Raw genomic sequence first — 22460 nt, forward strand, 5'->3', positions numbered from 1 at the left:
ATTATTACTATAAAGCTCAGATGATTTTGACCTTTTTCCTAAACCATTATGACATCTGGGCTATTTTAATTCAAAATTTCCCATTACTAATATTTATATAGAGTTTTAAAATGTGAATATTTCAAGCTCTTAAAATAATTTCAGTATTTCAAGATTTAAATGGAAAATCATTTTGAATCAAGTGAAAGGCACTGTATGTTGAAAAGTAACAACTTTTGCTAGGAACACAAAAATCTTACGTGATCCAAGCTGAATAACATCTGCATACACCAAGTAGTGTTAAAATTAAATTTTAAGGCCAACTAAAGTTGTTAGCCTTCAGACTCTGCTTAGCAGGGAATAGCTGGAAAACCCAAGCTATTTCTTCCATTTAAAAAAAAGCATATCAGATGTTGCAATTACAAATTTCCACAGATTTCAAACTAAAGTTGTTTACATCCAGTTTAAATACTGATACATCTACCTAGCAGCTCTTAAAAAATAAGAAAAAAATTGACAATAAAAAAACAAAACCCCCTACACAAGTCAGTGAGCTAATTAACTGAAAGAACCCAAAAATACATGTCCAGTTCCTTCTCAAGTACACAGGTTTCTATCTCAGTAGGAGGCACTGTTAGTGGAAGACCTTCTAAACAAAACACCACAGTCCTCCAGGCCAAGCTTTTTACCAAATGCAACATGCTTTTTTTAGAGCCAGTATAAAACATTATACTAAAACACCTCAGATCATATAAAACAGGATCTTATGCCTTAGGCTAACAAACTTTTTATTAAGCAACAGCATATGATATTTGTTGATTTTGTACCATAATGCTCTGAAGGTATCATCACTGCTTATAGTTCTTGTAAGTAAACAATCTTCAATAGCAAAAGACTAGTAAGACTCCTTGAAGCCGAGAGTATTAGCAAGAAAAAAATGGCACTTCCGGCTATTACAGGTACAAGACAAATTCTTTGTAACAAGTGTTTTAACATTTTAGAACTTGATGTATTTGCCCTGTAGAGCACTTCAGTTTAACGAATAGGACCCATTACAGAGAGCCAGACAGGTCAGACAGATTTCCTACTGATGTTCTGCAATTTTTTAAATTACAGCTGGTCTAAACAGTGAGTAAATTTAGCATTACAATTTAGACCTGATTATGACAAAGTAATACACTGGATAATAACCAAAGTCAATATCAAACCACATAATAAAAAGATTGAGCGCTATAAAATTTGAGTATCCTTTCCCATTAGAAAGTCTTAACTCAGTCTTATACCGAGTTAAGTCAAAACATAAAGTGTGCTAAGAGCTTCATAATGGTTTGACTAACTTTGTACTTCACCAGTAAAGGAGAGAGTGAGTTGCTTAGGGGGCTATTTCCATATGAGAAAAGGGGAGCTTAAAGAAAAGCATTTCTTTAAGACAGTTTAGCTTACCCAAAAAAACATCAGTTGCAGCCTCATGCATTTATAGGTCTCTGTGCCCTAGGCTTTAATTTCCTTTGAAATCTTATATTGTGATCCCATCAACAAAAAAACGTAGATTAGCCACTACCATTGTAACTTCCACACTGTTCAAGATTGCTCAGGGAGGGTGCAGATGAGGCAATGTTTAAAACTCTACCTACTACTGCAGAAAAGCATGACCAGCTTTGCTGCTACCAAAAAAGCTGCGCTCAGAACGAAAGTGCCAAACTAGGGAGAAGGGAGAAAGGTTGTGTACAGCCAAAATTTAAGCATAACTTCAATAATTCTAGCTTAAAAAATTGCACAAAAATTGTGCTTTAATGTGCACACCACAGTCCTGACGTTGTGATTATCCATCCCAGGTGTGCAGTGGAGTGCATTTTTGCTCCCTTTCGTTCATATGGCCAGGACTCACTGGCTTTATTTATTTCAAAAGAAGCCAGAAAGGTCTTGGCATATGGAGAGAACAGAGGGTGCACACCTACACCCAGGAACTGGGGAAACATTCCCTGATCCCACAGCTTTGATGTAGCTACTAAACTTTTGATTTCTGAAAATAAATGTAAAATAAATTATTATTTATCTTTTTCAGAGAAAGTACAGTAACTAACTCTAAGTTAATCTTACTAAATACTTAACCATGTAAACATCAAATATTTTTTACAAGAGACTAAGCATCCTGATCCCTCAATACTAGAGTATTATATATTACATTTTTTATCAAGAACTTTATAAAGGCCAGATTAGTTTTCTTGTTTAATTCTCATATTCAAAACCAGCAATAGCAGATCAGGCATTACACAGACATCCCTTACCCCTCCCTTTACATACACCTCTTTTCATAACTTTTTTTCTCAGAACCTTTTCCCATCCCTCATCTATCCCACCCTTCAAGATCCAGATATTGCAAAGAAATACGTATGATTTTAATTTCTAGCAGATAGCATATCCAATTCATAACAACATAAGACATAAGTAAAACATGCAGCATTTGCATTACTACAGCAAATGGCCATCTGAAAACTCAAGCAATAAAAAGGAAATGAAGAGGAGGCAGGCTTTAAAGATTCCTGCAAAACTGAAAGAACAGATTCTTCTCCTTCTCCAAAACAAAAAGTGGCAGCCTAAATCTGAAACTAGGAAAAAGTCAAGCACTGAAATGAGTAATTTAGGAAAGCTATGAAATGTTCCCATCTAACAAACTTTTTGGACTTCAAGGTATCTTTGAAATAGTTTAGGCCTGACTAATTCTACTTTTGATCTAGAGAGAACTCCAAGTACCCTTTTCTTTCATCTAACCCTAAAGATTTTCAAGTATTCTTAAAGTGCCACTCAGGACATCAATCTATTTCTATTTCTTCAGGTCCTCCAGTGAGTTGCACAGAGTGTAGAAGTATTCCAACTGAGTAAGTAGTAAAAATATTGTTGTCTACTTCTGTTGGTACATTTGATATAAATTAATGGCTGTGTTCTAGCTGCATCACGCTTGTAGTTGGCACATTTTTGGGTTTTGAAATACTCTGTCAAAACAACCATGGAAAAAAAGAGACAAACCACAAACCAACCTTCACACACACCCATTGTTCCTTTCACTCCAAAATGTTACAAAATATCTCAAGGTATAGAGTCACATTACCTCAGTTACGTTGGTACAGGCCAATTCTGCCATTTGTTTTTTTTTTCCCCTCCTCTCTTCATTCCTATTACTAAGAGAATATTCACAAAGTCATGCCGTAAGTGGCATAAGTTTACTGAAGTTATTAGTAGTTCCCTTGAATCTGGACTGGGAAGTTCAGGAACTTCAAATTCCTCACTTCATTTCATAAAAATGCAGGAATGATTTTAAATGTGACATCCCAAGTGTATGACTTTCATAAACAACTAATCCTGTAATGACCATGGAGAGTCTTTAAAAAAACAAATGTAAGATAAGGAAAAAGATGAAGAGTAAATTACTTTGGCAATATTAGGCTGCACAAACAGTGTGCAACAATACTACTATCTGTATTAAAATCTCTGAAGTATATTATTACATTAACTCATCTTTTCTGTTTAAAACCAAACTCTTTTGAAGATGCCACCCCAACAAAATTTCAATGGATTAACATTAGCAACAACAGAAAGATTGTGGTCTATGACTGAAATTCTGAAAAGTAGTATTTCACAAAGATTTTGGGTTCTGTTCAAAGTAGTTTGGCATACTTATAATTTAAACTCATCTTCCTGCTGTTTAGAAGGGTGAGGGGCTGGAAGCATATTGTATTTGTCTTATGAAAAGGCAAGGACTTAAAATTAAATAATGTGTCAAACTTAACATGGTTGCTGCATAAGTCTCTAATTAGCATCATTCAAAATATCACCGCTGTTACAAGACCAGAGAAAGCACTATCACTTTCAGGACACCTATGTGAATAATATTTTAGAAAATTAAAGGTAAAATGAAGCTACTGATACTTTTCATAATTTGCTGACATAGACATATATCCCTGTTCAAATAAAATTAAATGGAATTGACCTTATTTCTGTTCTCTGGTGACATAAATTCGGTTGTCTGTATTCTGAAATCCCTCTCAGAGAGGGTTAGTTAGTATAACAATGTCAATTAAGGTGCCTTAAATTATTTCCTTTGCCACATGTATCAATTCTTTACTTGCAGTGGGTCATGCATTTCCTCTGATTTGGTCTTCCTCTTACTCACATGCACAGGCAGAATCAGTGACCCACTCTTACTTTCTCTACTAATTATTCACAATAGTAGAATGGCCAGCAAAATGCTCCAACGTCATAGTGACAAAAGAATTGGCTACAAAATAAGCCAGGCATTTGACTTCCTATCCTACAGTGATTTGCTTCACTATCCTTCCTGTTCTACAGCATTTTTCATTTTACATTTCCAAAGTGCTATATAAAAATGCATTATTAACTTTACATAAAGAAAAGATAGTATGCATTTAGATATTTCTCTCCAATTTAAAATAATTTACTGTAAAGATACAATTTCTGGAAAGAGGCTCTGCTATGTGTATTCAGAGATGTTACTTAAGAGTGAAGACTCACATTCCAAGGGGTAAGTTAGAACAATACAGTAAGTATCACTAATACAAGTAAATTCACAAGATTAAGTATCTGTTGTATAATTATTGCTAAGTCTACCCTGCATTTTTCTATTGGCTACGTATCAGTAACTTCGCTCATCACAACGTATAGATTTTTAGTCTAACACAAAGGAAGACCTCATAGAAAATGTTACACAAATTTACTATTGTCATAACACTAATAATCTATAACTTGAATGCGCTCAGACCTGTAGCAGGCTGTTGCTGCTGAGTAAGTGTTGCAGCCATTGCAACGGCTGCTGCATTTGGTATATTGCTGAAAGGGGTCGGTCCAGTGGTAACGCGTGGCGCGCTTTGCCACTTCTTGGCTTCTGTTCGTCTTGCCTCAAACACATCCATGGCATCTCCCAGAAAGCTTTTCCTGTAGCCAAGGTATTGGTCTTTGAGCATCTGAAGGGGACGGGAGGAAGCCATTTTAGTTCCACGTATCAGACATAAACCCTTAACTTAATAAGGAAAGAGACTGAGTTATAAATAACATTTCCCAAAAGAACAAAAAACCCACAAAAAAACCAAACCAATAAACACCACCACCAAAACAAATGAGAAGCTCTCTCCAAAACCCAAAAAACCTTCCCAGGCTATGAGATAGAAAGAACTAGTTTGCAATAGCCACAGCCAGAACAAGTTGCATACTTAAATTCTGCAAAGCCATTGAGGATAACTGATACCATTCAGTATGTCAGCCTGAATCTTTCAATGTTGGAGCAAACCACCACAATTCAATTTGTATCACTGTACTTAGCTGATCCAAGAAGAAAAATAAAGCCACATTACTAGCTTATAAAATAAAACACTTTTCTTCAGTGCTACACCTTTTCGCCATAGACTCTGCTTTTGCTTCCTATCACTTTCACCAGTGTTTCTTTCCTTGCATTTCTTCTTACTACAAAGCTAAAGAAGCTACCAAAATTTTAGAATTCACTCTTGTTTCTGATACATTTCATTAGCAATGTAACACAGTCCAAATGCAACAGATAATTTTGCCTTAGGGTAACAGAAAGCCCAAAACTTTTAGTCATGATGCCACACCTTCCCTTGCCTCTGCCCTTTTCCCCCCTCAAAACTCCACCACCTTCTGTGGCAATAGCCCAGCTTGGCTTGTTCACCATGAGCAATTTCTGTCTGTCATAGATGAAACTACAGATATACTGCATAACAAAAATTGAATAAAAAGCTTTAACTAGATAACTGATAATTATTTCCATTTTATAACAGGAAATCTTTAAATGAAATAGATTTATTAAAGGACAACAGTTTCCAGTTTATGGAAGGCATACTATGGTCCTGTGTTCCTGGCTAAGCATATGCTTGTTTCCTCAAAGGGGAATTTGCAGTCCAAAAATTCTGACTCAGGATTCGAACACCTATAATTCCAGATCAACCAGCAACAGCAGAAACCACACAAAGAATGCCCTCACTATCACATCAGAAGTGCTGTCTTTGGAGAGAAAAGATAATTGTAAAATTCTGATGGGATTTAATACAATACCATACTGACTGCCCTAAGAGTTTACAAGCCGTTAGAAATCATAAAGCAGTTCTTAAGGCTATGCTATGCTGAATAATTTAATAACATAACCTACTCAAATTGTGCCCAAGCACACTTACTTTTCGTCAGGCAAAGAAATGGAACTGTGATCACAGCTCTGTCTTCCACAAACCCTATCACAGCCATCAGGTTAGGCAGAGACCAGTTTCAAAACTGCTCACCCCTTCTAGCATCTTATAACTGAGAAACTAAAACAGATGGTTATAATGACAGATTCACTTGAGCAGTACATATCTTTCTATTTTTGAAGCTTTGTTTATAAAATGCCTTCCAAAATACCAGCATCCATACTCATCCACTATATTAAATCTCAAAAAAAACTTCCCAGAAGAAAAATCTTCAAACCATTCCCTTAATTTCAGGCAATAGAATTCTACTCAAAACTGAAGAAAGGTGTTTCCTGTTCAGTCACACTGACAAGGTACTGAAGATGCTACGGCTTGCATCTGCACACTAATCCAGCTGTTCATACTTAAGAACAACAAAAATGTATCATCATAAAGACTACTGCACAAATTCAGGCTACACTCAGATCTCAGAAGCCACAAGCCCTAAAAACATTCAGGAAACCTTCTGGATAATTCTGCTGAAAATATGGACAAGCTGATGCATTCTACACCTGGCAGCAAAACTGAATGAACTAAGAGCACCACAAATACCTGCTGGCAGGTATTTGTAAACCAGTGAGTATCTATGCTGACAGAAGCAATACAATGTAAGGAATCAAGATCATACAAGATCTTCAGTATTTTTGAACTTTATTCAGAAAAAGTAAAAAATTTCAGATGTTTAGAGAACTAGCAATGCTGTGCAGAAGAAGATCAGAGAAGGAAACCAGCAGAAGTTTTAACAGAGCTATTTGCATTAAGGAAGTCACTTAGCAGAAACAATTTCAAACACTTGTACTCTTCTTCAAGTTGGTTTGTTTTGGTTTGGTTTTTTGTAGCCAAGAAGGATTTTGATGTTTTCAAGAAAAATCATGGATTGAAAGGATTGGAGGATTGATATTTTGTCAACATAACCAGAACTGTAAACAGGAAAATGGAAATGGAATGAGACATAGCCTGTGATGGAAAAAACAGGCCTAATTAGGACCTTTGATTTTACTTTTTTCTTTTTTACTTTTTTTTTTTCATTCTGCAAACACTACTTACCCTGAAAGCCAGGTTCAAAAACCATAAACGAACAGAACACAACTTTAACAAACATTCTTTGATATGCTGAAAAATCTTACATATGGAAACTCACTTTTTTTTTCTCCTGTTACCTATATAAGCAAGAGCAGATTTAGATCATCTTTGCTCGAGATCAAGAGGTCATTGGGCAAAAATCAAAACATACAAGCATGATCTTGCAAACAGATATTTTAAAAACTGGTCGACAATTAGAAGGAAAGGAGTTAAATGAAAAATATTTTGTAACTCAAATGATTGTGGTCAGTTGCTGTCATCCCTATTAGCAAATAATTTAAATGCAACTTCAGCTGAACAAAAGCCAGATTTTTAATCAAAGCATTTCTCCAGGACAGTTTGACTGCTTTTTAAAATTTTCAATTTAACAGAAGGACAACACAAAACCCCCAAAACCAAAAACACCAAACAAACAAACCCAAAACAAAACCACCTGAAGATGACCCTTTACAGTCATACAGGAAATACACAGGAACACCTCAAAACATACCTTTACATTTTCATGTATTGACTGAAGTTGTGCAGCTAAAGCTACAAATGTTTGATAGATTTTCTGCATAGCCATAGACAAATCTGTAAGATGCATATAAAATATTGGTAAGTAACAATCTCATTATCAGAAGATTTAGTGTTTATACCAAAGTAAAAAGATCACTTAAAACCCATACAGCACACGAAACACAAACAATTGCATTAAATACAAGATTTAACCCAGAAACTGGGTATTACAAACGATCCAAGGATTACTTTTAAACAGGGCTTCCAACTTCATTTTGAAAGGTACTGGTTTCTCATTTTTATGTACATGGCAAAGAGCTTCCTATGATTCTGTTTTTTAGAAAAGCCAAAAAGTAGTATTTAAACTAATTTTAACCTAATTACATACGAACATTTTTTACCTCACCAGCTTTTACCTAGATACAGTTATATCAGATATGCTTGCATTTGTATATATTTTCCACTCTTTCTGACTTAAAACATAGGTAAGTGTTCAGTTGATTTTGTCAGGAGTAGTAGAATGGAAGCTTTATTTACATTTTAAAGACATAATTCATAATTCAGATCTCCTAATCTGGCTCTATTGACAAGCATACCATAATCAGAGAAACACAGTAGGGAGCTTCTTGCCTTTTATTTAGGATATCCTATTTCCCACACAGATATAAAAGTATTTTCAGGGCATTGACCCAACACTAAGGTAAAACCTTAGCACCACAAGGAAAATCCCGAAGATTTTGGCAGAATGAGGTATCTGCACACAAAAAAATGCTGTTCTCATAGAAGCACTGAAATAATGTACCAAAGTGGAGGACAGAAAAGTACTGAAGTTGTTCTTTCGTTGTGAAAAGATCAGCTTCTGTGTTTTCTCTGAATGATGCACATAGCCTGAATGCAAATATATATAGATACATGTACACTGAAAAGCATATAGTAGCTATCAAGTTCTTGAAGATGCATAGATCTAGGAATGATTCTCAAACTGAAAATGTTTGCCTCTCCATAGAGGAATTTCACTCTTGAAAAACAGGAAAGCCATAGAATCAATTCATGCCAGCCCACAGGGTTGTGGAGGAAGCAGTATCTAGGAAGACTGGTCACAAGTTTCAAATTAGTCTGGAGGAAATTTGTTGATGCTAACTACTAGATATTTCAAAATTTTCAGGACATTGAGAGTCATGGAAACCTGCATGGCAAAGAAATTTTTTCTGTATGGTAACAGATACATATGGAATAGAATGTGGACTAGATCACCAGATATTGCTGACAATATGCTCAAACTGACACAACTGATTGAACCTTGCCTACACAAGCAATGAACCTTTCGATTACAGCAGAAACTGCTGAAAACCTTAGGAAAATCTGTGAAGGCATCCTTCTCATAGTCTTGATGGACAAGAAGGTCACACAAACATAGAGAACCCTTAAGATTCAGCAGATCTTTCACTACGGAAAATAGATCTAGACAGTCCTCTTGCTTTTTGACATATAATGTCCATATAAAATTTGTGCATCATCTGTGATGCCAAGATATTCAAATAGCATTTAGCACAAAAAGACAAGCACATGAAATCACTGCTTATTGCAGGCCCCATACCTAAAATGGCCAAAAAGATAAAACTATGACCACAGGAATGGTAAACAATCAGAAAACTACTGTCCAGAGGTCAGCATTCTATGACCAGAGAGATTTTTCTCAAGATTGAATGATGTAGCAGCAAACAAGACAAAATTATCTCAGTTGGTCAGAGCTGAAGGCAATACCACCAGGCTCCAAACTAAGGAGAAGTTCTCATTTTGATCTGGTGCTGACAGAGCAGGCACCCATATTTGTCTTGCCAGAAGGCCCAGTGCAAGCCAGAAAGCGCCAGACATCAGCTAGATGGTGAAGGGAGGGAGATGCAGATGTAAAAAACAAACAGGCTTAAAAATCACAACTCAGGAAATGGATCCATATTAAATAGCTCAAGAACCCTTATGAACGGAACTTCTAATTCCAAATCTTTACATTGAACAACTACAGAAATCATCTGAACACTAATTTGTTCAATACATTAAATGAGAAAATCCAACAGCAATGAAAGAGGGGAAAGATTAATTACTAAGTTTTCATTATAAGTTTGCTAAATTCTTCATGTACAAAAGATTAGAACTGAATATTTACCTTGTGGAGTTATGTGTGAATTATTTGCTTGAGTAGCAAGATGATTTTCCAGTTCTTCAATCTGTTGCCTGTACTGCTGCAGCTGTACTTCAAACTGTTCTACCAAGATTCTGAAGTAGCTAGATGAGTAATACAGTGAAATTGCATGAATAAACTTTACTAATTTGTCTGAATATTTTACCTGATCACTGTTATCTGCCAATTTTTGTTCAATTAATTGCACAGTTAGGTTGTATGACATTGCTGATGTCACTCTAAAATTGGAACAAGAGTGAAGACTATTTTTCATGTCGAAGACACAAAGATAATTTCAGTGAAGAAACAGAATACTGACTCTATGAAGCACTCCATATAAATGTTACAAGAAGCAGGGGAAAAAATAGTATTATGAAGTTCAGAGAATCTTAAAACAGTTAGGTTGGACTGGATAACCTTGAAAGGTCCCTTCCAAATCCCCTGCCTTAAGCAAGGACATCCTGACCTTGAATGCTTCCAGGGACAGGGCATCCAACATGTCACTGGGCAACTTTTTCCACTCTTACCATGCTCATTGAAAAAGTTTCTTCCTTGAATCTGATCTCTTCAGTTTAAAATCATCATCCCTGTCATAATAGGCCCTACTAAAACCTTTGTCCCTCCTCAATTTTCCTCTTCTCCAAGTTGTTTTAGTGGCTATTTTCTATGAGTAACAGTAACTTACTCTGCTGGGGCTGTATTTTCATGCTGAAGACCAGGAGGAGTCTTCTGTGTTCGCAATGCTATTTCTGCATTCTTTAGCTCCTAAATAAACAAGAGAAAATTAATAAAATATAAGGTTCTGCATGAAGCGTTCAAAAATAAAAATGCTACAACTCCACTATTCACTCACATAAAATATTTTCTTCATGTATTTAACACTATGATTATATTTGATCAGAATTTATCCAAAGAACTGACACCAGAAAGTTGGAGAATTGCAAATACCAACAAAAGTTTGGGGACAGAACAAAGATAGCACATACTGAAAGCACATTAAGTGCTCAAAAGTTGAGAAAATACTGCATTAAACTGCCAGAGCTAATTTTTTTATTTTACTTCAGAAATATTGTAATTATTGGGAGGTAGAGGGGACAAAAAGCAATAGTCAAGTACAAGAAAGAAACATACCTGAAAGAAAAAATAGGAAAAAAAGGTAAATCACATTAGAAAAATGCCTCTCTATGGAAATTATAATGTTATACGTGATAATTACAGCATACACTTCTGCTTAATACTTCCTAATAATTTTACCATTCAGAATTTCTCAGTGCCTGGTTCTGTTTTTATACTCAACTGCATTATGTACAGAAATACAAAAATATCATTAACTGTCTTTTGTTTTCACAGAAAACTGTTGAAAAGGTGCAACTATAGAATAAAATAAAGAAAAACATCAAATTTTTGACTTGAGAATAAATTATCACTTATTTATATAGCAAGCAGCCTTGACGTGCTAGTTGAAAAAAAAGGTGGTACAGAACTTGAAAAGCATCTGCATCAGAACTTGAGATCAAACTGTCTGCACAGTTCAGACACAGACTGGTGGACAGAGATGCGACTCAAGTTCCGTAAATGAATACTAGCGCTAATCAAGAAATTTTGGTCCCTGAAACATTATGGGGTAACCTGGTATTTTTTTCCTCCAAAGCCATCAGAAGTACATGTCTTTGTATTTTTGCTGCTCCAGAGTCCATCATGTTGTTACAACTGTGTGTTCATTAGCACCTGAATGTGCTACTAAAACTGAACTAAAGTGGACACGCATTCCCATCTATTGCCTTTGCTACGTAGGAATGCTTTCCTGAATAAAAGTCACTTTACTGCTGTTGTACTTCTCTGAATTTGTACTGACAGCACAAATTTCAGTTTCACCCAGTAACTTCAAAGAGATCAGAAGTGATTCAATTTTTCATTCTGTTTACAACTGTTTAGTTGGGACACATGTTAACTTGACTGATAAGAAAGGCTAGCTATCCTATATGAAATAATCAGCATACAAACTCTACATAACAAAGGTTATATTCAATTATACCTGTGCAGTTTCTACTTTCAGCTTGTCAATATTAAGAATGTTTCTCTGTAATCCACTGGCAACTACAGAGAGAAGCTGTTTCAAAGCTTTAATGTCTTCTTGTACTTTAAGCATCGCTTTAGAGGACATTCTACTAATTTCTTCCTGAACTTGTTTTTGTTCTTTCACAAATTTCCTGGGGAAGGTAAAAAAACAGGGGTGGGGAGGAAAAAAACATAATATAATGAACCTGAAGTACCCACGTGTTTACCTCTTGTCACATTATTTACATAGCTGTTAAATTTATTTTTCCAAAACCAAGTACTGAACAGTAAGATTACTGTATAGCATAGTACTATCTTAACTCCTAGCATGCTAATACTGTAAATAACCAAACCAAAACAAAAGCAATCCCCCTTCCCCGAATTCCTCAATTTTAAATAGCAAGTGTTTAAAGATATTATGCTGACCCCTGACAAACTAAGATATATAGAACATTTTATATATACAGGGATACATAAGCATCTGTGTAAAAGCAATTACCACTTTGAACTCACAAATACGAGACATACAGCCCAGTCTACAAACCATTTCCTTCCTGCCCTAGGGAAGACTTTTATAATTCTTTATTCCATAGAAGAGCCATGATTCACATGCAATATGGATATAAGGTTCAATGCTCACTATGCATGTCCAACAGGCTTAATACTCCAAGAGAGAGATGGGTAAGAGCATATTGTTGAGCAGACCCATTTGCATAAATGCATTAAAAAGTTAGACTGAAAAAAATGCATGAAAGTTAGACTAAGACTTCAGCTACTAGAATTACTCATTCATTCTGTTCCCAAAGCTGAACTGCTGAGAGGCCCTGGGCTAATAACTTATCCTTCATGCAGCCTGCAGGAACATGTTCTTGTCACAGCACATCAACAGTATACAATACTTTAGCTAAACAACCATTAATCATAAATAAAAACCATTACTCACTGTAGATTTTCTACATCTTGACATATAACTGGAGGTAGATTTTCATCCTTCAGTGCTTTGCTATCTCTACGAGAGACAATGAATGTTTAGGTGGTCCTTCAGCACTGCCAAACATTTTTGCATGACTAGTAAATATCACTAAAACATTCAGGTGAGTGATTACACAGTTTTGCACTCATTGCATGAATATTGCAACTAGGAGTGATCTGGATCAACACACACAGATCCTATGCCAGGGTTCAAGCCTGTGGTGTAAGCACTTTGCAAGTTTGCAGAAACCACTTTTCAGATCAGATGATCAGTCTATAGCAGATGCCAGATAAGCCGTAGGTATTACATTTGAAGGAAGAATTGCTTAAAATCATGACCAAACATTACTAAATTACCTATATGGCAAATGTTGGTTATGCAGTTCTTTTTTCAATATCAAATCAGCACAAAAGTGAAAATATTTGTTTTGTTTTTTTCTATTACAACATGGAACATAAAGAAAATCTGACACTTACTCTGGTCTTGTTCCTGTTTTGTCACCTAGAAGATAAAAACTGTAGGTCATAAATAAAGCTTTGAAGAACAAACAAAACAATCTTAATGAGATTTTAAGGAAGAACTAATGACTACAATCTACTTGAATTCTTATGATAAGTGGAACAGACTAGGCTAGCTTTAAGAAAAAGTGGGTTTTAATTTATAACCCCTTCAGAGGTAGCTATATTTTCAGGAACAATGGCTCAACAGTTGAAGTGCTAACTTCCTGGCAATCAGAGTAACAACCTCTTGTGTCACTACACAAGTCACTACAAACACATGAAGAGCTGCAGTTGCATAAGAAATGTGTTTCTGCTCATGCAACCTCAACTCACTTCGACCTGAACCCACAAAATATTCAAGTGTTTAAATTCAGCAATGGCAGACTCCTCTCAGATATGAAGGCAATGAAAATTTGCCCACTGAGCTTCCTCAAAGAATTCTGCTATTGCATTAAGTCCAGCAGTGAGTGAGATTTTACAGAACTGAAAATGTTACTGCCTACCTGCCACCTACACACTCTAAACTGCACATGTGTGGATCAAGATGCCAAATGCCTCTGAGTGACAGAACAGAGCTGGAAACAGCATCGTGCATAACACAGGGCACAACTATTTCTAGTTATGGCTGTGGCAGTAATTGCATTCCATCCCACAGCAGTCTGCTAGGAACAGCACTCACTCAGCCCAAGAAAAAGGCTTCACCTTCTACAGCTGAATCTAATTCACCTCCTGTCAGTGCCACAAAGGCAGAAAGCAGCTACACAGCTAATGCTAGTACCACAGCCATTTGAATCTGCCTAAGTCAGTGCTCCTGCCAGGAGAAAGTACTACTTTTAGATGGAACATCTGTTTACACTGTTGGCAGACTGTCGCCCAGGACTTTAGACTGACTGCACTCACAACCATTCCCTATGCCTTCTACTAACAGGAAAAAAAATCTACATAAAATTAGGGGGGAAAAAAGCATGATGGACAAACACCAGAATTTAGGACTTTGTCTGCTGATAATCTAAAAAATAAGCAAAAAGCTAGCTATGCACACTTTGCTTTTGCACTCCAGACACTTCTTTTTGTTGAAGTTGTTGCTGTGTGTCACAATACTTACAAGACACAAATTTGACATCAGATTTTGCTACTTTCTAGGCAAGTAAGTGCTTCAGATTTTACTTTTTTAACATTCTCTTAGCAATACAAGAAGAAAATATGTATTAGAACTGGTTTTTATTCCCTGCAGCCATATTTTAAAGAAATACTAGACGGTCAGAAGCAAAAATTTTTATTACCAGTTCCAGAAGAGAGAACACAGGCTAGTCCTGGGATTGCTAGGGCACTTTTGTTTCATAGCCATATCACCTCCTTCCTTTGCTTCATGAGGAAAAGGGAAATAAAACCCTCAAAACCATGGTGCCACCACTCTCAAATCTTAATGAAGTTCCTCATATAGTAGTGCAAACAACTGAACTGACAGAACTAAGTAGCAGCACACAGGTAGGGATATTTCTAAGAGCTGCTTAAGCTAGCACTAGCCATTAAGGGGAACACTTCTGAATTAAAATCTCCAAAAAGAGTCTCCTTTGACATTTCCCACCGCTTAGCTAAGGGATCTCTGTTCATCCTGACAGCAATAGTCCAACTCACCAGTTCCACTATACAACAAACAGGGGAATTCAGGTTACTCATTTAAGTTTCCACCCTAAGAGGTGAACTAAACAACACTACTACCAAAGTAAATTTTCACTCTGCGGCTCTCTGGTCCTTATTTTATGATACTTGTATGTTATGGAAGTATTGTGATATCCTAATATTACAGTGATGAAAATCTCCTAAGTGTCAGAGCCTTTTCACTACTCCAAGTTTCAGCAATAAATTCTAAAAACAATCAACATCATCCAGAGTACTCCAGTTTTAACAGTCAACATGTCCTCTCTTTTACAAGTAAGAACTCTCTCTCCACCAATTATGCTACTCTCTAAAGCTGGCTTCATGGCGCTTATATATTTTCTTCCCTTTTAGCTGTTGGTATGCCTAATTTAAAATTTTAGTCCTGAATGAAATAAAGATATTAAATTAACAGATTCCCCAGTAAAAGCAAGGCAAATTAACAAGCATCCATATGTCAGCGCTCAATATTCCCTTACTTAAATACTTTAAAGCTATTACAGAAGTTTTTATAACTGGTTTTAACAACCTGACCAAACACATCACATATTGCTACACACCACCAGAAACAGTTTTGAAGAGTAACATCTAAAATTAGGACACTTTATTTGTGCAGGCTTTTAAAAGAAAAAAACAAGTTCAAAATCTGTTACAGCTGGACAACAGTAGTTTCAAACCAGTGCTCTTCATACTTGAAACACACTACTTAAACATAGCTCTGCTCCCCCCTCTAGTGACAATCTGACATAGAGCAGAAACCTGTGATTGCCTCTCTGCAAGCAGCCCTCAGTCTTCACTCCCAATAAGCTCATGGATTTACCTCCTGGTTCTCAAGCTTATACGTATTTTTAAATTAATTAATTAGTATTACATTGCATTTGCAAACATAATCTTGTTCTTCTATACAAGCAAAATATGAATGAATTCAACTGAAATGCCTTTGAAAGAGGGAAGTTAAAGTTGTCAACTTTAATCCCACACTCCTAACCCAATAAAATATTCTTTGCTGCAGTGTTTTGGTCATTCTCTCAATTTAAAAAAATGTTTTAAAACAAACTTACTCTTTTTGTCTGAAGAACTGCTAAAATCAATGCCACCAAGACCTTCACTGGCAGTAGTTGATGGGGCCGCAGTTGTCCCCAGAGACAAACCCAAAGCATTCTGCCCAAGTCCTACAAAAAAAAATCCAAACAGTATTTTTGCCTTTTGCAGTGTTATCACGACTACAACACAGCACAAATTCTTCCTCTGAGGAATAAGGAAGCTATGAAATGACAGTGATGACACTGACAGTGAAAACAACACTGACAGTGAAATATTTTATTCAGACCAAAACCCACCAAAAATAAGGAGCTTTCCATTTTTCCATAGGTAGTCATGTCTCATTGTCCTATCCCCATATATCATGCACTTCCTTGAGCCAATTACGGGAATGAAAAATTTCCTTATATTTTCGTTTTTGAAAAAGTGTTAAGTAAATATTAATTTAAGAATAAGAAAGGAGACAATTATTTCAGTTTCATTTTTATTGTCCATGGATAGCAACATTGTTGTTAACTGTAACACAGTTAAAAACTACACTTCCACAGTGTTAACACTTTGTATAAACTATACCTTACATTGTACAATCACACATTAAATGTCATTGTCTCCAGACACAAGAAAAACTAAAATAACTTTCACCTGTTGCTGCTGTGCTTGTATTCTGGAAAAGTGAACCTCCTAAGCCTGCTAAAGCTCCTCCTAAGGAAAGGCCTGTGGAAGCAGTTGTAGTTGGAGCAGTTGTGCCACCCAAATTTAATGTAAAGCCAGTAGTTCCTGTAGAAAAAGGAAACCAGATTCATGTAGACACTGCCTTCAAATACATCCATAGACAATCTAAAATAACTGAAAGGTCTGAACAGCATCTTTATTATAATTGGATAGTAAGTGCTTTCATTTCCTGCAGAGTTTTCACACAAAGCCATAACCTTTTGAATTACATGTTATTTTGCTTTGCAACCTCATAACCCTAATTAGTCCATGTTTACCTGCAACTATACAAAAATTGTGGCAGTCACCCAGAACACTACAGATTCTAGAACCTAGGACTGAATTTATTTTACAGCATAATTGTACAAGTAAACTATACTGATTTTTATATTAAAACGCTAAAATTTCAATGTTTTAACATTAAAATATTTACACAAGACACATGATACAATAACATTTCCATGGTGGTTTGAGCTGCCTTCTGGAATACCAATTAAAAATTATTAGTAAAAAAGGGAAGAACTGAGTAGAGAAATAGCACAGACATAAAGGGACAGTGAACAGAGGACACTGAGCTAAGAGAGGGGAGCTCACATGCAGACTTAGAAAGTTAAGAAAAATAAGAGTCTCAAATGCCATCATGCATGGTGCAGTTCAGCTGAGTTAAATATGATAACAGGTATGATAATATGAGAAGTAATTTAAAATGCTTAAAAACATTAACATTTAAAAACATTATTTCCAATGCTAGTTAACCATTTCAGGCCATCTGAAATACGTAGACATTTCCCAAACTTTGCAGCTGCATAAGAAGGAAGCTTTCAATCTTCAGTGAGGTTAACAATAAGAAAAATAATTTTACAAATTTGACAAATCAGCTCTTGCTACACTTCTAATGACTTGGATTATATGCTGTCTATAGCACTAGGTTCTCTGACCATAATTCTATCATATTAGGGTACCCAAATTTAGAACTGAAGAAGTCCAATAAACCCCTTTATTCATGTACCACAAGATTACATAAATAATAGAAAAACAGATGTGAAACCATTATACAATAAAGTTTTATTGCTAACAAGCAAACAAAAAATAGCCCCATACCCCTAAACATTTTCCTACCTGCTGCAGGAGTGGATGTAAGAGCAGATGATAATGACAGGCCACCCGTTGAGGTAGAAGTAACCGGTAAAGCAAATGGTGTGGCTGAACCTGCAGGTTTGTTGAAACCTAAACTAAAGCCTGTGGTAGCTGCTGATGTAGTGGCAGGTGTGCCTAGAAGAAATCCAAAACCAGTTATCACTCTTGAAACATTCTGTTTGAGAATGAAACCTAAACTCACCACCTCTTCTGCCTCTCACTTAACCACCCTGAGTGACACAACACAAAAGATCACTTGCGTCAAGTAGAATATTCCCACAGAACTTTCTAAAGAATTTCAGTGGTTTACATCAATTGCACAGGCATTTTTTGCTCCAGAATTCCTAGGGATCCACTGGGCTTTAATTCTGGACTGGCAATTATATCTACTAGCAATCCTAAAACTGTATTAGAAAAACGTACTTCCACCAAAAGCATCTAGCAGATGACACAAACATTGGAAAATGGAGCTATAAACAATACTGCTCAAAATACAGACTACAAATTCTCAATTAGATGTGCACACCAAAATGAATGCACATATCCTTTCAATTTGTAAACAAGAAAAATATGTTGAAATGTCACTCCTTCAAAGTTTGCTTTTAAACATTTTTGAAGTAAAACAATTTCTACTTCCTGCTGTTTTCATGGTAAGAACACACTTCACATTCTAGAATCCCTATTCCAAAGTAAAGGAGAGCAAACATACGTACTCCAAACACAACAGCAAACACATACTTTGTATTCTCAGTAACTGCTGTTTTGGATGACATAATTTCATCCAGCTACTGAAAAGAATTAATGTTCATCTGCATAGTATTGACTTCCACATACGATTATGTATCGCACAGTCTCTTCTGTGTTAGCTGCTGCTTCTCCCTTCTGCCCCTTTGATTTCCTTCTTTATTCAACACTATTTTTTCCTATTTATTCACAGTATGGCTTCCTAAGTTTTTTGACTGCATTGTCTTGTAGCACCTCTATCCTTAACATTAGTGATAATCAAACTCAGTTACTCCTCAGACCTCAGCTGCTGTTTAAAAAGAAAACAAAATCAAAACCAAGCTAACAATGACCCATATACTCCTGTGTTTCTAACGACAACTACAAAATACTCACCACAGATGGATCAGAGAAACAAAAAATATTCTCAAAGTCTGTTCCCAGTTCAACCCTCTTTATTCTTCTTAAAGAGATAATTACCAAACAAACATGTTCACACAAGATTCACAAGAGATTCTGTATGAATAATTCTTGGGTAACAGATATCCCTTCCCTCTGCTGAAGGATAAAACTCATTAGAGGAGGATAAATACAAAGTCCAACTTCTGACTGTCACTGTTGTACAAGAACTGAATGCTTGAACAAGTAAGAATGCCCAGAACTTCAGGGCTCCATTCTCATTTACAGCCTTAACATTTGGGTTGCAAAGCAAACAGCAATAAGCAATGGGGAAAAAAGCTCATATATGATCACCAGCTCTATACAAGAAAGATTTAACTCTTGGGTTTTTTTTGTCTGTGTAACATTAAAATCCAAATTCGGTCCTTACCTAATGTCAGTCCTGTAGCAATAGTTGTTGCTGTTCCTGCTTTAAGAATGAGAACAAATGAACAGGGTAAGAACAGTAACATAAGGCCAAAGAGAAGCTGTGACAGTAAAAAACATTAAACAAAATCCTGAACTAATGCAACATTATGAGACAACTATTACACAAGTTCTTTTTCTGTAGTGTATTGAAAAATAATACATTAACACAGAAAACAGTATGGGTCAACACCAGCAGCAGAAATTAAAGCACAACTGATTTGAAAAATGTAACTTGTCTTTGTAAGAAGTTGCTAACAGTGAAGCTGATGTTAACACAGCAGTATTCTAGCTGAAATTTCAAATAAAGAAAAAAGATGAAAACTAATAATTCTACCATGTATTTTTTTAGCAACATGGTAGTACATAATATCAGCATGCAAACCAGCAGATTTATAGCATAATGAAAAGGATTGTAGAGTCTAAAGTCCTTGTAAAATCCTGTCTTGGTTTAGGGTTTCTGCCCCACTGGTAATTTAAAGAGACAATTCTGGACTCAGTGTTAGGCCATTTCATATTTTAAAAACCATCTGATTAGATTATCGAAAGAATCACTGAAATAACATTACCCCAAAGTAGCCAACCACAGTAATACAAGCTTTCAGTCTATTGCTGATTTTATTTTTAGTAGATTGGTTCTTAGAATTTTCCCCATCTACTCATATAAGCATACAAGAAAAAAAAGACCATTTTATCTAGCAATACTGCAGCAAAGTAAAATTTATTTTTATGTCTGCTTGACGTAAAAAAAACCCCACCCTGTCAGGAAAGCTTTGGAATGTTGTACTCCATTACTGCTACAAGAAACTGCGTGTGTTCATAGGCTGAATTAGAGACCTAAGAAAATATTAAATTCCTTCAGGCGTATAGCATGAAATATCCCCAAACAACAAACTCAGAAATGTTCACTACTGTAGAATTACAAGTATTGCATTACAAATGCAAACAATCTCGTAAAGTTTTAAAATCTAAATATACCTCAATCGTAAGTTGATTCTGAGCATCCTGGATGAAGTTAAGATTTCTAAAATACACCAGGATTCAAACTACAAAACAATTTACACATAGCCCAGGAAGTTTTCTGGTAATTGCAGTTGTGTTTCTGCTGCGCTGGTATCACTTAATTATTAATGAATTGCCCAGCCTGCTGCTACAATGAATGATCTTTCAAACTACTTAAAGAAGTGGTTTTATAAAACTGTGTAAGTAATATTCTAAGCTGCAGAATGACTATAAAAGACTAAACATTTTAGTATGACACAGTTTTTTGGAGCAAATATAATTTATATCTTCACTGCTGAATCCAAAACTTGCAGTACAATAATTCTTTTCTACCTGTACTGGTGCTTCCTAGTGTAAAGCCAGTGGTTGATTTTGATCCAAAAAGTCCACTCCCAAAACCCAGTGAAGGAGCCGATGTAGTTGCTGTAGCAGTGGAAGAGCCCAGAGTTCCAAAATTAAGTCCTCCTGTTGAGCTATTACAAAATAATACCATTAGCAGTAATTCTATTTCAAAATGAAAACACACCCCCTTATGTCAATTTCTTTCAGATACCATTATTCACAAGCATTATTCATCACAAACAACGCAGCTGGGCAAGACAGAGTCCAAGCTCACTGCTACTGAACAGAAAGAAAGAGCCCATTTCCCCCTTTCCTTCCACAGCTCTGTAACTCCCATTGCTTCCCTGACACTAACTCCAGCATTTGCTCAGCCGCTGCTGAGCTGATAGACCTTACTAGACCACTTAGAAATTTAAACTTTTCTCTAAGATCTCTCATTCATTCTGCCTAATCGTTCTCCCCATGTTAATGAAACGAGAGAACAAATGCTAGAGGAAGAACAAAGATGATAACAAATCTGTATGATCTTTTCAAAGCAGGTTACAAGTCCAGTTAATTATCTCTGACCAGAAATTTCAACCAGTGTTGTTTTCTTTCATTCTTAAGTGATAAGCAGAGACACAGAACAATTCATATCAACACCACAGCTTCACCCTATCTTACTATCAAAACACACTGATGCAAGAATTAATTTTCTAACCAAAATGCTATCCTTTTGCACAGATTCCTACCACGTGCCTACTGTATTTTTTCAGACTGTCTACCTGTCAGAAAGTTACATAAAAACAACTTCCAGATCTACTTTTACAGATGAAGGGGAAGAGAAAGAAGAGAGAGAATCAGATCGGTCATCACTAGGAAAATGAAGGCTCTAATACTTCTTTTGGGTGACTACACATTTTAGAGACTTCATGCCAAATAGAAAACAAGCTTTACAATTAGCACTGAACAAAGGAGAATACAATAATCACTGTTTTTTCCAGCCAATGAAATTACAGCTACTAGCACCCAGATGAGTCTGTAGTTTAAAAAATTTTCTTCTTATTTGATGAAAGATCAGATCAATAATTTATCAGATGACTAACTTGTAGTAACTTCCTGGTCCTCTTTGTGAGCTTTTTTAGAAAAAAGGTGCAGTTTTCACAAACACATTTTGCTTAAGTACAATGCTGAAGCAAAATGCAATTTAGACTTCACCAAGGACTTTTATCTTTTAGATGTTCAGTATTCTCTTATTTCTCCCTAATCTCCTCTCTCTTTGTGTATGAGGGCAGCTCCTAAAATAACAAGTCAAAACAAAAGTAAATCCAAAAAAGTACAATTAGCTCTTGAATTAGAACTTTTCAAGCTATCAATAAAACTGATCATGGCAAGCCCAGTTGGCTGCAAGTTCAGAACTAGGTGTGAGTTTTTTTTTAGGCAGTAATTCGGGAAGCAGAGTGGCCAAGAAGTTTAGAAGGACA

The 22460-nt window shown here is 35.9% G+C and overlaps 1 protein-coding gene across 1 annotated transcript in view; it reads right to left on the minus strand.

The window, feature by feature from the left end:
* NUP58 (nucleoporin 58) overlaps positions 1-22460 on the minus strand; it is a 36186-nt gene that overhangs the window by 11224 nt on the left and 2502 nt on the right. Inside the window, exons 2-13 of the mRNA XM_084226674.1 lie at positions 20989-21128; positions 19619-19657; positions 18049-18201; positions 16861-16995; positions 16239-16349; positions 13495-13519; positions 12989-13054; positions 12023-12197; positions 10673-10752; positions 9973-10091; positions 7801-7883; positions 4757-4958 (exon numbers count right to left, since the gene is read on the minus strand). Of these exons, the coding sequence (XP_084082800.1) occupies positions 4757-4958; positions 7801-7883; positions 9973-10091; positions 10673-10752; positions 12023-12197; positions 12989-13054; positions 13495-13519; positions 16239-16349; positions 16861-16995; positions 18049-18201; positions 19619-19657; positions 20989-21128 (1328 nt within the window). The remainder of the gene's footprint in view (positions 1-4756; positions 4959-7800; positions 7884-9972; positions 10092-10672; positions 10753-12022; positions 12198-12988; positions 13055-13494; positions 13520-16238; positions 16350-16860; positions 16996-18048; positions 18202-19618; positions 19658-20988; positions 21129-22460) is intronic.

Source organism: Fringilla coelebs, assembly GCF_963513975.1.
Source record: "Fringilla coelebs genome assembly, chromosome: 2".
In the NCBI taxonomy this organism is placed as follows: Eukaryota; Metazoa; Chordata; class Aves; order Passeriformes; family Fringillidae; genus Fringilla; species Fringilla coelebs.